The sequence below is a fragment of the Aptenodytes patagonicus genome, chromosome 4 (genome assembly GCF_965638725.1).
Source record: "Aptenodytes patagonicus chromosome 4, bAptPat1.pri.cur, whole genome shotgun sequence".
Classification (NCBI taxonomy): domain Eukaryota; kingdom Metazoa; phylum Chordata; class Aves; order Sphenisciformes; family Spheniscidae; genus Aptenodytes; species Aptenodytes patagonicus.
Genome location: NC_134952.1, coordinates 7,694,464 through 7,707,570, shown reverse-complemented (window position 1 = coordinate 7,707,570; position 13,107 = coordinate 7,694,464). Strand labels below are relative to the sequence as shown.

Here is a 13,107-nt window from a genome sequence, read left to right as displayed (position 1 = left end):
CCTTCTGGGGGGTCCCCTGCCAGCCCCTCACCCCCCAGCACCCCTTAGTCCCGAAAGGCAGCGCCTCCCCGACTCGCTCGCCCGGGAGAGGCTGTTGCTCGTCCCTCCTGCAAGGAAAATGGAAAGGACCGTCTTCCTGGAGAGCAAGACGGGACCGGTCACCCGGCCCGATCACGAGAGAGATATTACATGTCACAACTCATCTAGGGCCCCATAATCAGCGCTAACTTTCTGGTGAACAGATAACCAGAGATGGCAGATGGATGGAGATTGCACAAATGAGGCTCTAATTGACAATCAATTGTGATTAGGAGCAATAGAACATCTTTATAACACTCGCTTTAAACCGCCAACAAACAAAAGCGCTGGGCGGGCTGGGGGTCCTGTCGGGATGGGGCCCGGCCGTGCCTCCCCAGCATCCCTGCACCCCCCGGCATCCCTGCTCCCCCCAGCTCTGTCCCCCCCTCCCCGCACCACCCCGGGGGGGGTCGTCTGTAACGGTGCCCACCGGGCCGGCGGCGCCTGCGAGCACGCCGGGGTGAGCAGGAGGTGCCCCTCTCTTTGGGGGTGCTCCCTGGGGATATGTGGCTCTTTCTCCTCCGAGCACCCGGCGCAAATCCGGGAATTTGTGCTAATTTAGCCGCTCTGGACTCTGCACGCTTGGGCACTGCCCCTGCCCGGGAACCGGGCACAGAGATTTAATTACAATTAGGATGGTTTTTTTTCTAAGATCTGCTGACCCGGGAGATAAAAACTGTCCCTACCGCCGCCACCCCCCAAAACCCGCATTCTCTCCGAGAAGGTACAAATGCGGGCGACTACCACAGCAGATCTGATAAAGCCAAGTCATCGGCATCTGCCTAAACTACCATCTACTTTTCATAAATAACGTCCCAGAACTGCGGGCAGAAGTGGTGGGAGGAAAATTTATCCGAAGGAAAGGATGAGATCAGAGGCACGGCCGGAGGAGGAGGAGGGAAAGAGGAGCTGCTAACAGGCAAACAGACAAACAGACGGGTGTGTGTTTGTGCAAGCGTGTGTACATGCAGATTAAAACTTCGCTCTCGCTGTGTGTGCGCGGCGGTAAGGTCAGGAAAAGGGGGAGAGGTAGTTACCTACGCAAGATCAGAGATTATACATACCATTTCAACCCAGGAGGTGATTTATAATTTAAAGATAAAGCATAATAAAGTCATAAAAGGGAAAGGACGCTGTTGTGGTGTCTGATTAAAATCTAAGGGCTGGTGTATAATATATGAGCGGGGGCTGTTGTGGGCTCCCGCTCAGCGGGACTCCCCTGGGCCCAGCCCGCTGATGGACTAATCATGTCCAAGCCCTACCAAAATTACAAGCTGATTGTTTTACCCATTATTTCTCCCAACTTTTAATTTCTGCTTTCTAAAGGATCATTGCCCGCGGTAATTGCAAAGGACCTGTCCTTGTATGTGTCACCAGCCTCAAAGACAAAAAAAATCTAATTTTCCTTTTATGCTTTCTCTACTTTCCTACCCCCCCCCCCCCCCCCCTTTTTTTTTTCCTGGCAGCTAATTCAAACTGAGTAGCGACTGGAGCAGCCAAAACACGAAAGGGAAGGAAATTAGGTAGGGGAAGAAATTCGGGGTTTATAATTCGCAGATAACTTTTATTCCTATCTCTTCATTTTCCATAATTAAAACCACTTTTAATAAGAAGGGTTTGGATTGGGTTTTGTTTTTTTTTTTCGAAAGTGGAAGTTAGGTCTGGTTAGTGCTTTACTCCTGCATGGGAGGGAACAGAGCTTTTCTCCCAGTTACTCAGAATTTATTGATCGTCGTGTTTTGTCTTGTGCCGTTTAAAGGTATTAATTTTCTCCCAGCACTTTCCTGGCACTTACATTTGATATTTAATTTTAATTAATTAGCTAAGGGAGAGGGAAGCGTGTGAGGGTGTGTGTGTCCGCGGACACAAGCCCCGCTCCGACCACTAAACCTCCGTCCATAATTTTCTCCTTTTGTTCTAATTTAATAAAACCAACAGGGAAGGGAAACAGGTGCTGGGGGCTGACACCTCCGAGCGCCCCCCACACACATAATCCCCTTTGATCATCTAACGCCGCTATTAAGGATGGAAGACCTTAAGTTCCCATTTTCTGTGTATAATATCTTCTTTATATTGATCCCGCAATTATTTAAAAGAAAGCGTCATCTCCTCCCACTTCTCCAAATAAGGCTATTTAGATGCTTTCCAGATGAGTGGAGGTGTGCTGAAACAGAGCTGACAGCCAAGTATATCACAGCCAACACCATCCTTCATTCGCTCTCTCCCTCTCTGCCCCCCTCCCCCCGGCACACACTTTCACCGTGTCTCTCCTCCCGTGATGAAGATTACAGACTATTATGGGCAAGGGATTAATTTGTAGCCAATTACAATCCAGTGCTAAATATGAATGCATAAATAAGATACAGCCTTGCCTCTGTGTGTATGTGTGCGGGGGGGGGGGGGGGGGCAGGAGTGCCTGGGCAGCCTGGTGAGGATGATGAGAAGGAAGAAGGAGCAGCTGAGTGGAGGCTCTGAGCCGAGCATCACCTTGTGACTCCCTGCCTCCCCCGGAGGCTCCCGGCCGGCTGGACCCAGCGCAGCCCCGGGGAGCTGAAGGCAGCGGCTCGCCCCTCAGCCGGAGCGGGGGCCGGGGAGGAGTTTCCAGCTCAACTTCGCCGGAGGAAGGGGGGGGGAGAGCAAGGGGGGGGGGGGGGGGGGGGAGAAGTTGCAACCGAGAGGGGCTCTGCAAAGAGTCATGAATGTGAGCAGAGACAAGGTCGGTGACATCTCCATCCCGGCAGCGGCAGCCGCGGCGGTGACAGCCCCCGCAGCCGCGGCTGGCATCGGCGGGGAGTCCTGCGGCTTGCACGGGGAAGGCATGGACAGCCATGGGGAGCAGCGGCTCTCGGCCGGCGGCGAGCTGCCGCTCTACTCCTGCCCTGGAAATCGGGACAGGCAAGGGGACAACCAGAGCAACACCCCCGGACAAGAGGGGGCAGTGGCCGCGCTGCCCATGGTGCACAGAACCACCTCCTTCTCCGTGCTCGACATCCTGGACCCTAACAAATTCAACAGCAAAAGGAGGCAGTGCGCGGTCTTGTACAAATCGGTGGGGACCGAGTTCACGCTGGGGGCGGAGGATAAGCCCGAGGACTCAGGGACGGAGCTGGCCGAGCAAAAGGCTCTCGCCGAAGATTTCGACACGTGCAAGAAGTCCGCAGACCTGATCAGTAAGTAGGTCTGGGGGCTCGGAGCCCCCCGGGACGGGGGGCTGCACCCAGCTCCCCGGGGAAGGGGCTTGCATGCTTTTAAAGACCATCCCTTCCCCCGCAAGCAGCCCCGGGAGCCGGGGCGCTGGGGGCAGCCGGGTCTCGGGGAAGTGCAAACGGTCCCCGCATTGCCGCTGCTAGATGTAGAGGTGGAAAACTGTGTTAGGCTGGGGGACGGCAGGGCGGGGGGACGGGCGCATCACCCCGGGACAGGCCGGGGCTGCCGGCGTGCCCCCGGGCCCGGCACCGGCCGGGCCCCTCTCCCCGCCCTCGGCCCGCCTGCCCCGGGGAGCTCGGCGGGGACACCCTGGGCTATTCGACCTGTGCATCCCCGGGAGCGGCAGGATCAGTCCCGGGGGTGTCGGGCCGGCCGGGGCGGGGAGGGATCCCGCCATCCTCTTCCTCCTCCCGGGAAGAGGCAGCCCTGGGTGGGAGCTCGGGCTCGGGCGAACTTGCAAGCGGCTCCTAGAGCTGAGGCTTGAGAGGGCCGGAGCTCCGGCCCCGGGGATGCGAAACCCTCTCTCCGTGCCCCCACGGAGCCCCACCTCGCCTGGGTGTCCCGAGGCATTTGTGACTTTTCTGTATCTTCTCCCCAGCCTCCAGAGCCGCTCTCCCCGGCCCTTCCCCCCCGCAGCCTGCCGCCCGTTGCTCTGGGCGACAGATTCAATTTTCTCTCTCCCCTTGGCTTTTTTAGGACAAATCAGACTAATTGTGACAAAATGCTGGTTATCTCTGGAAAAAACAATTAAATTCCTTCGATTACATTTAAGGTAAAATGTGCTTAGCAGCGTAAAGAGGCTGGATAATGGGGGAAATCGCCCCAGAGTGCATGTAGGACTGCCTGGATCGATATCCTATTATCGAATTGTGCATATCTCTTTCAAGCACCTTGCAAACTCTTCCCTAACATCTAAATTATAGGGTCAAAATTCGGATAATTACTCGATTAAAAGCTATTACACTTATTAGGGCTCGCTATTGATCGGGAATTGCATTCGACCCAAGCTCTAGATTGCTTTTTCTTTCTGGGTCCAAATATCCCAACTTTCTCACCTCTGAACACCGCGACTCTGGGGATAGCGGAGCGCTTCGGGGAAAAGATGGCACTTGTGAAAAATATCCATAGCCATTCTGTGTCCTGAGAGGGGAGAGAAGGGGCAGCGAGGCTGGCGAGTGGCGGTGGACAAACTTCTCGGATAGGGAAAAATAATTTCTCCGTGTCTGGGGCGGGAGAGGAGGGCTCGGAGCTTTCTAATCCCTCCAGAGCGGGACTCTTTCAGTTAAAATTAGGCAGAGAACGAGGTCTGGAATCTGCTCCGGCCCGAGCCTTTTACGACAGACGCATTTTTAATCTTTAAAACAAAAGCGGGAGCGGGGCATTAATAGAATTCAAAAGCAATTTTTAAAAGCAATGCGTAGCTGGGGTAATTATTCGTCTAAACTCATCTGACTTTTGTCATACCGAATAGATCCGGGCGATCAGAAAGACTGACGAGGTCAGCCTATCGCTAATCTCACGCTTTTATCTCCAGACAAGGAGAGAAATGCAACTCTACCGCTTCTCTAAAAAATAAATATACGTGGAGGCATCACGAAGCGGTGTGCTTCGCCTGCTGACAAGTTTCCCGGACACTTCGCACTTCGGTCCTTGATATCACGTAAAGCGGCAGCAGTCGCGGACAGATCCGGGACCGCTCGAAAATCAGGAAATTTAATCCCTCTCTTTCCCCATCGTAATTAATAGTAGCTCAAGCAGTGGTTTAATTTAGGAGAAGCGTTCCGAAAAGTAGCTCTGGCCAGAAAAGTACCAGCACCCGGAAAACGCAAAGGCGAAAGGAGAGCGAAAACGGCGCTTGTCACACACACCCCGCTCGTAAAACTCATTTAGCTCTAAAAATAACGGGTAAAACTCCGTGTTAAAATAACACCTAACATCTTCCAGAAACAAAATCGCAAGTCCGGCGTCAACCTCCGTCGCCAACTGCGTTCGCGCTGCGTTTTTTCTGTTTAAAGAAAATTTTAGTTGAGCCCCGGCTGGGATTTCCTAGAGTTTACCGGGAAAAATAAACTCTAAGCCACCCGCTGCACCGTCCCCGCTCGGTACGTGCGAGAGCGACGTGTGCCGGGGCTGCGCCCAGCCCCCAGGTCTGCCCCGCGGACCTGCCGACGGGCACTTTGTAGAAATTGTTGTTGCCACAGTTACGCCCTGCGGGTCTTGCCGGGCTCTGCAGGTCGCGGGGTGCCCACCCTCACGCCCTGTGCCGGGCCGGGGGAAAACTAACCGGGTTCGCGTGGGTGTCACCGGCGTTTTCTCTTCACCGGTTTGAACAGAGAGCTGGAAGGCGCTCTTCACGAAGCCCGAGATGTTAAGGGATGTTTTCCTGGTGAGGAGGATAAACTTCTCTGCCCCTTTCTCTCCCAGTGAGCCAGCCATATCCGACGGTAGCCGAAATCACCTCGCTGAACAAAACAGCCTTTTTTTTTAAGCACCTCTAACCTCATATATGGGCTTCGCGGTGTCCGGCGTTAGGATACGGACCGGGTTTGAGATGCGATAGCGCCTTCGGTTTTTTGAGGATCAGAACCAACTAAAGTACGCGCGGGACAAGGGTGACAGATGAGCGATGCGCTTCCTATTTGCGTAACTCGGTTCACCACGTTAAAGGAGCCCTTGATTTTAGGGGGTTCCCGGAGCTGCACCCCCGTCGCAGGTATGGGGTGGAGGGAAGTTTAGGGGTGTCTGAAAGCACCGGCTAAAAAGGACGGCATTTCTGGGCCTCTGCCCCCCGACCTGCCCGCGGTGCCTCCCCCAACCCCCGTCCCTGCGGAGAGGATTTGCCTCCCGGCTGCCCCGGAGGAGTCCGAGCCCCCGGCCGGGGTCAGGAGGAGCCGGCTCTCTGGAAAATGCGATTTGCTTTCAGGCTTCATAACGACAGAACCGTCAGCAGAAGTCCAATAGCCTTAAATATCGGATAATTACCCTGTTCTCCGATGGAGACCCGTTAATTGGAGCGTAATATAAACCCAAATAAATTAAATGACCGTTAACTAGTTTGTACATTACACAAAATGAGTTTAATTAAGTTTGCATCTGCTCTGCTAATCAATACAAGTATTTACTCCACTTTAATACTTCCATCTCGGGAAGTGACAAGAGGTCAAACCAGGCGAAGGAAGGGTTAAAAATGCCAGAGCAAAAGCCAGCAAATCTCCCGCCGACGCGGAGATTCCCGTCGCTAGAACGGTTAAAAGCGATGTGACACCTTTGCTGCCCGCTTCCAAATCACGGCTGGCTCGGCCCAGGCGGGGAGCGCGGGGGCTTCGCCCCCCGCCGGCACCTCGCCCCGCCGCCGGCTCCGGGGGACCCCGGGGACCCCCCTATCGCCTTCCCAAAGGCCTTTCCGGCCGCCGAGTGTTTTGTGGGCGGGGGGGGTGCATCCCCCGCCCTGGCCACGTCTCGGTGCCCGCTCTTGCCGAAGATGGGTAGCTCGGTCAGGGCAGAGCTGGCAAAGCCTCCCCGGCCTGGACGGCCCTTGCCCGGCCCCAGGGCTGCAGTCCCCGGGGCGGCCTCGGAGGCGGCTCCGAGCCCCATCCCGGCCGCTTCTGAACAGCTCCTCGCCCCGTCCCCAGCCGGGTGAGCGGCTGGCCGCGCAGCCGGGGGGCACGGACCAGCCGCGTCCGCAGCGCGGGCGGAGGGCCCCGGGCGGGGCGGCCCCGCTCCCCGAGCACCCCTGTCCCACCGGCAGCGGGGACGCCGGCCGGGCGGATCCGCCCCGCGGCGGGGCAGGGCCCCGCGGAGCCGGTTTCTCCCCGCCGCCCTCACCCCGGGAGGCGGCACCGGGAGGGGACCGGGGTCGGGACCGGGCGGAGGCTGGGGCTGGGGCTGGGTCGGGCGGCGGCGAGGCCTAACGGCGGCTGTCGGTTGTCCGCAGAGGACGGCGAGCTCTACAAGGCCGAGGAGTGCGACCTCGACTACAGCAGCCGGCCGAGCCGCAGCCCCGACAGCGAGCTGCCGGACGACGAGGAGCTGTGCAGCGAGGAGAGCAGCAGCAGCAGCAACAGCAGCAGCTCGGCGGCGCCCGGCGAGGCCGACCCGGGCCACCTCCACGCCGAGGCGGCCGAGGCGGGCGGCCTCCCACCCCCGCCGCCGCCGCCGCCGCCGCCCCCGCCGCCGCCGCCCCAGCAGCCGCCGCCGGCTCCCGGCGCGGGGCAGCAGAGCCAGCAGGCCAAGCCCAAGAGGAAGCGGACGGGCTCGGACTCCAAGTCGGGCAAGCCCCGGCGGGCGCGGACAGCTTTCACCTACGAGCAGCTGGTGGCGCTGGAGAACAAGTTCAAGTCCACGCGGTACCTGTCGGTCTGCGAGCGCCTCAACCTGGCGCTCTCCCTCAGCCTCACCGAGACGCAGGTGAAGATTTGGTTCCAGAACCGCCGCACCAAGTGGAAGAAGCAGAACCCGGGGGCCGACACCAGCGCGCCCACCGGCGGCGGCGGCGGCGGGGGGGGGGCGGGCGGCGGGCTGGGCGGCGGGGCGCTGGCGGGGGGGCTCAGCCCCCTCAGCCACTCGCCGCCCATGGGCAACCCGCTCTCCATGCACGGGCCCGGCAGCTACGCCGGACACCCCGCCGGCGGGCTGGTGTGCGCCGCCCAGCTGCCCTTCCTGCCCAGCCCCGCCGTCCTCTCGCCCTTCGTCCTGGGCTCGCAGACTTACGGCGCTCCGGCTTTCTACACCCCGCACCTATAAGCCCGACGCCCCTTCCTCCTCCTCCTCCGCCTCCTCGCCCCCCGGCCCCTTCCCGCTGCACCCTGCCCGCCGCCCCTCAGGGGCCGCCCGGCTGGGCGCTCGGGGGACCGACCGGTCGCCGTGCGGCTTTCCCCCCCCGCCCCCCCCGAAAGGTGAAACCAACAACCGCCTGGCAGCAGCACCGGGAGGGGAACACCCCCGGCCGCCCCTCCGCCCCACCGGCCGCGGCGGGCCCCGACGCCCGCGGGCGGCTCCAGCGCCCGCAACCATTTCTACGACCCTTTTTATACGCGACGTGTCCGGACTGCGCTCCTGAGGGGGGGAGGAGGAGGAGGAGGAGGAGGAAAACCTCCCTCCCCCGTGTACATACGAGTAGATGTAAATCATCGTTACCTGTATTTTTATTTTCACCGTCCCTCGTTGCTGTGTGGGTTTGATTTTTTTTAATTTTTTTTTTTTTTTTTGGCTTCGTTTTTATTCTGGTCCGGCCACTCGTAAAAGACTTTAAAAAAAAAAAAAAAAAAGATTATGTACCCATTTGACTCTCAGGGTAAAACAGAGAACTACCAGTCCCGTCCCTCGACATTGCTGAGGCAACGGCGCGCCGCTCCCTCCCGTGACCTCACGGCGATGACGGTTATTTTTTACATACGTCGCTCTTCAGCGAAACCCGAACCTGGACGAGCCGCCGCGGACACGCGGGGAAGGGGCGCCGGGGGCGGGCTGGTGGGGCGCGGGGTTGTTTTTTTACGTTAATCATTTCTGTATATTTCTGGTTGTTACAAAGAAGTTTTAACTTTATAATTAATGTATAAGGTATGGGAGCAATGAGCAAGAGATGATATAGAAAGCACTTTGTTTGCTAAACACTTTAAATCAATCAATAAACTTTAAGGAAAAGGCGGCCTTCCGTGGTGCCGAGTCCCTGGTTTGCGGCTGAATTTTTGTCAGACAAGTTTCCTCTGGAAAACGCCGGGCTCATGAGACGTTCGGAGGAATGCCTTGCATCGCCCTCTTTTCCTTTCGTTTGCTCCGAGAGCGCGTTTCTTACGCGCAAATAAACTTTATTCTTCTTGTACGAGAGAGGGTATTTCCCTTCTTAGCTCCCTTGTTTGCGTTTTCTTAATTGGCTTTGCCGGTTGCTGTTGTGCAATATTAAGAACAAAATACTTTTTTTTTTTTTTTTCCCCTCTCGTAGAGAATCCGAGGTTTCTCCCGTGTTTCCGCAGACGGGGAGTCTGATACTTTGGATTCATGTAAATTTAATAAATCGGCTCTTTCATTCAGATTCCGCCACTTTAAAAAATAAAGCAGTCTTTCCACCGCCTTTCCGCTGATTACTTCTAAATTAGTTTCAAAGTCGGTCTTTCACAGTCCTTATTTTATTATTTTTGTCCCGTAATTTCAGAGAAGGTGGTTATAACCGCTTTGGCCGTCCCGACCTGGCTGCCGCTGTAACTCCAGCTTCCAGCCCGACGCCAAAGGGACGCTTCCATCCCGTTTCCACACTCCCCGAGTGATTCCGAAGTTCACGCCGGGGAAGAGCTCTCTCTTTCCACTATTTTTTTTTAAATTTTTCTTTTTTTCGGCCCGGAAATTTGACGACTGCCTTCCCCAGGGGCAATTTTAAGAAACCAGCGTTTTCCGGAGCGATTTTGGGGAGCAAAGAGAGGGGATGAGCGCTGCGCATCATCTCCTCCCCCCGCCTCCCCGCGGGGTCGGCTGCAGGCCCCCCCCTTCCCCCCCTCCCTCCCCTCCCGCATCGCTGCCCGGGTGCCCGGGTCCCGCTCCCCCCCCCCCCCGGCTCCATCCTCCCGGTCCCCTTCCGTGGGTCCCCCAACCTGGGTCAGATCCGGCAGCCGCAGGTTGTGGGGCGCCGCGGGGGAGAGGGACGGCGCACGGCCCGGCGCTCCCCAGCCGCATCCCCCTCCGCGCACCCACCCTAGAAATAAAAGGTTTCAGCCCTCCCGTGGACATACAATCCGCCGCCGTCGCTGATACTGCAGGCAAAGGGCGAGTGGAGCCGGCCCCGCGGTGCGGACCCCCGCGGGGACGGGTGGTTTCCGCTGCCCGGGTGGGTGCCGAAGCACAGCGGCCTGCGGGGAGCGGGGGAGATGGCAGGGAGGATGCGGGCACCCCAGCTCCGCTCCGGGTATCCATCTCCCCTCATTCAGAAGCGTGCAAGCGCCAGAAGTCTCGGAGCAGACTCGTTTGCATGTGTGAAAATAAGAACTTTTATGATAAAAGATGTTCTGAAGTAAATTTTTCAGGGCAAACATTACAAGTAGCGCTTGGAGAACAAGCTCTCCACAGCTTTTACTGGTAGGAGAAAACCAGCTAAACTGGGAAACGGATACTCGGGAGACTCTTCCACACTGTACAACTAACCCATTACCGACCAGGTTTGAGCCAGTGCTACTAGCAGTTGGACGGTTAGCTCGGATGGGACATGACCCAGCTTAATTAAGAGATACGTCAAACCCTGTCTACGCACCGGGAACTCCAAACAATTCCCCCAGGTGGAAAATAATTCAGCTCCAAGAGGGAGCTGCTCAGAGCTTTGGAGTAGATGATTTTCCTACTCCAGGTCAGTTAGCATCCTGCCAGTGAAACCTGTTCGTGTGAGTGTTACTGCTCACAGCTGTTGGATGAAGGAGTCAGTTAGCCTGAGACCCCTAGTCACTAAACTCAATGTAACAAGGCTTCTCACATTTTATAGCAGTGCTGAAAACGGAACCGCAGGTATCTTTCTCAGCGTAGTTTAGGAAGTTATTGATAATCCTTGCTCTAATGCCTCATCCAGAGGGTCTGATCTCATAGAAGTTAAGAGCAAAACTGCAGAGCCCCAGCTCTGGTGCTGGTCTTCCCCGGTGTGCAGACCGTGCAGCAGGCTAGAGCACGCCGTACTCTCAAGTGACAGGATATTGTCTGTATGCAGAGGCCATTGAGAGTATCAGCACCGAAGAGCTAACTCTCAAACGATGCTCTCTGGACCACGGCTCTGCAGCTGGTTCGTGGCATTGGATCAGACTGCATGGTTACAGACTTGCCAGTGAGAAGCTTGACGATATAAGCAGAGGGCAGCCGTTGAGAAACACCCCTGGTCCGAATGCTCAGCACCCGGTGTGCTAAAGCTAAAGCTCTCACCTGCCTGAACGTCCTAACGCCGTCATCCGTGTTCCTGCCCGTTAATACTCCAGCTCTCTAAGAGAACAAAACTGGTTACAGGCTTGATGCAGCAACCTGAGGTTATCATACCAAGGGAATCCCACCAGATAGTCACAAAAAGCCCCCAAAGCTCCCATACTGTCCACCCAGCAAGGCCCAAAAGCTGATCCCCACACATCCTACCTGACGGACCTCCTGCACTGCACACAGTGGTCTGTGCTCCTGCACGGAGCTTTTTGGAGGGATGCAGCTTGTTTTCGGTGAGTCATCCATGAGAAACGGAGACCCTGGTACAGTGTAAGTAGAATCTACTGACTGAGGGAAAGATGATTACGACAGAAGCGGGAGGTGTTTGCTCTGGTTCATTCTGTGAGGTAACTTTTTTTTTAGTTACTTTATTATTCATTCATAAAATTTAGTGTTAGGGGATTCAGAATGCGGAACACATTCAAGAGGACATTTAGCAAAGCGTTTGCCAGAGGACAAGTTCTCATCTGATGCACTGAGCAGCACATTCGGAGTCTGATTCAGTATTTTCAAGTGATGTCTTCAGCACGCACCAAAGAAGATCTGGGGCATCGGAGTATTTTTGAACTAATTCCCATGAAGTCAATGTTAAATCCAAGGGTGCAAGCCTGTATTAGTGAGAAATGAGTCAGATATTGATTGCATCTTACCATTGTTCACTATATGACTGAATGAGGTAAAAACAGAAGGAAACTGCATCTATTTTACTTCAAATATTTCAACTTATACTGAACAAGTTTCAGTTGTTCACGTTTGCTGAATAAACAGCAGTGAAATGTCTTATAATTGAAATAACACAAAAAAAGCACATAAATACAGACAGATAGATTTCAAATGATTGGGAGATAACCGAAAATATTTTGAAACATTTTGTGTCATTGCTTACACACAGCAGTCAGTGATGTTACACCAAATCACTGGAAACCAGTGTTCTGTATTATCACGCCCCAAAATTTTTTGGTGTTATTTCCAGTTGAGCAGGGAATGTGGGTTTAGTGAGTTACATTTTTAGATGAATTCTTAGGGTTTTTTCACACGTATGGTAGACCTTCTGTCTCAGACTGAACTCACAGTCATGTTATGTGTTTCTATTCTTATGCTACATCAGCAAAATGTTAAAAATAAAGTTTTGTCTGTATGAACTTAAATCCATTTCCCAAAAATACACTGTGATGTCTGCTTGTAGTCTGCTATATTGGCAAATATCCATTAACTCCTGTGTTACATGTATAAGATTGTTCTGCTCAAACATAGATGTATTTAAATACTCAAAGGAACATTATTTTACAATGTCTGGGCAGTTCTGGTCTTCAGGTTCTGTCTCAAAGAGTAAGCAAGCGTATATGGTTGTCGTAGAGCCTTTCTTAAGAGCAAATAAAACTAAGATTTTGTTATGATATTGGAAGATTTGCCAGACTGTGGGCTGTAAACCAAGGCAGAGATCAGAGTGGACACTGAAGACAAAGGGGACAGGCAAGTAAACAAATGGGATCCTAATCAGTTTGTCTCACAAAGTGGGTCTACATAAACCTCATTCTTCTCTATCTGGTTGTCATGGTTTAAGCCCAGCCGGAAACTAAGCCCCACCCAGCCACTCGCTCACTCCCCCCCAGTGGGATGAGGGAGACAATCGGTAGAGTAAAAGTGAAAAAACTCATGGGTCGAGATAAAGACAGTTTAACAGGTAAAGCAAAAGCCGCGCACACAAGCAAAACAAGCAAGGAATTCATTCACTCCTTCCCATGGGCAGGCAGGTGTTCAGCCATCGCCAGGAAAGCAGGGCTCCATCACGCGTAACGGTGACTTGGGAAGACAAACGCCATCACTCCAAACGTCCCCCCCTTCCTTCTTTTTCCCCCAGCTTTATATGCTGAGCATGACGTC

The 13,107-nt window shown here is 54.9% G+C and overlaps 1 protein-coding gene across 1 annotated transcript; it reads left to right on the top strand.

Moving 5' to 3' along the window:
- Positions 1-2,896: 2,896 nt before the first annotated feature.
- On the top strand, positions 2,897-8,028 carry NKX1-1 (NK1 homeobox 1). Its single transcript, XM_076337567.1, has 2 exons — positions 2,897-3,248; positions 7,220-8,028. The coding sequence occupies exons 1-2, from the start codon at positions 2,897-2,899 to the stop codon at positions 8,026-8,028; spliced, it is 1,161 nt and encodes a 386-aa protein (XP_076193682.1).
- The last annotated feature ends 5,079 nt before the right edge of the window (positions 8,029-13,107 follow it).

Coding starts and splice junctions, on each gene's coding strand:
- NKX1-1 (XM_076337567.1), top strand. CDS start 2,897: ATGGACAGCCATGGGGAGCAGCGGCTCTCGGCCGGCGGCGAGCTGCCG. Junction 3,249..7,219: donor GAAGTCCGCAGACCTGATCA/GTAAGTAGGTCT, acceptor GGTTGTCCGCAG/AGGACGGCGAGCTCTACAAG.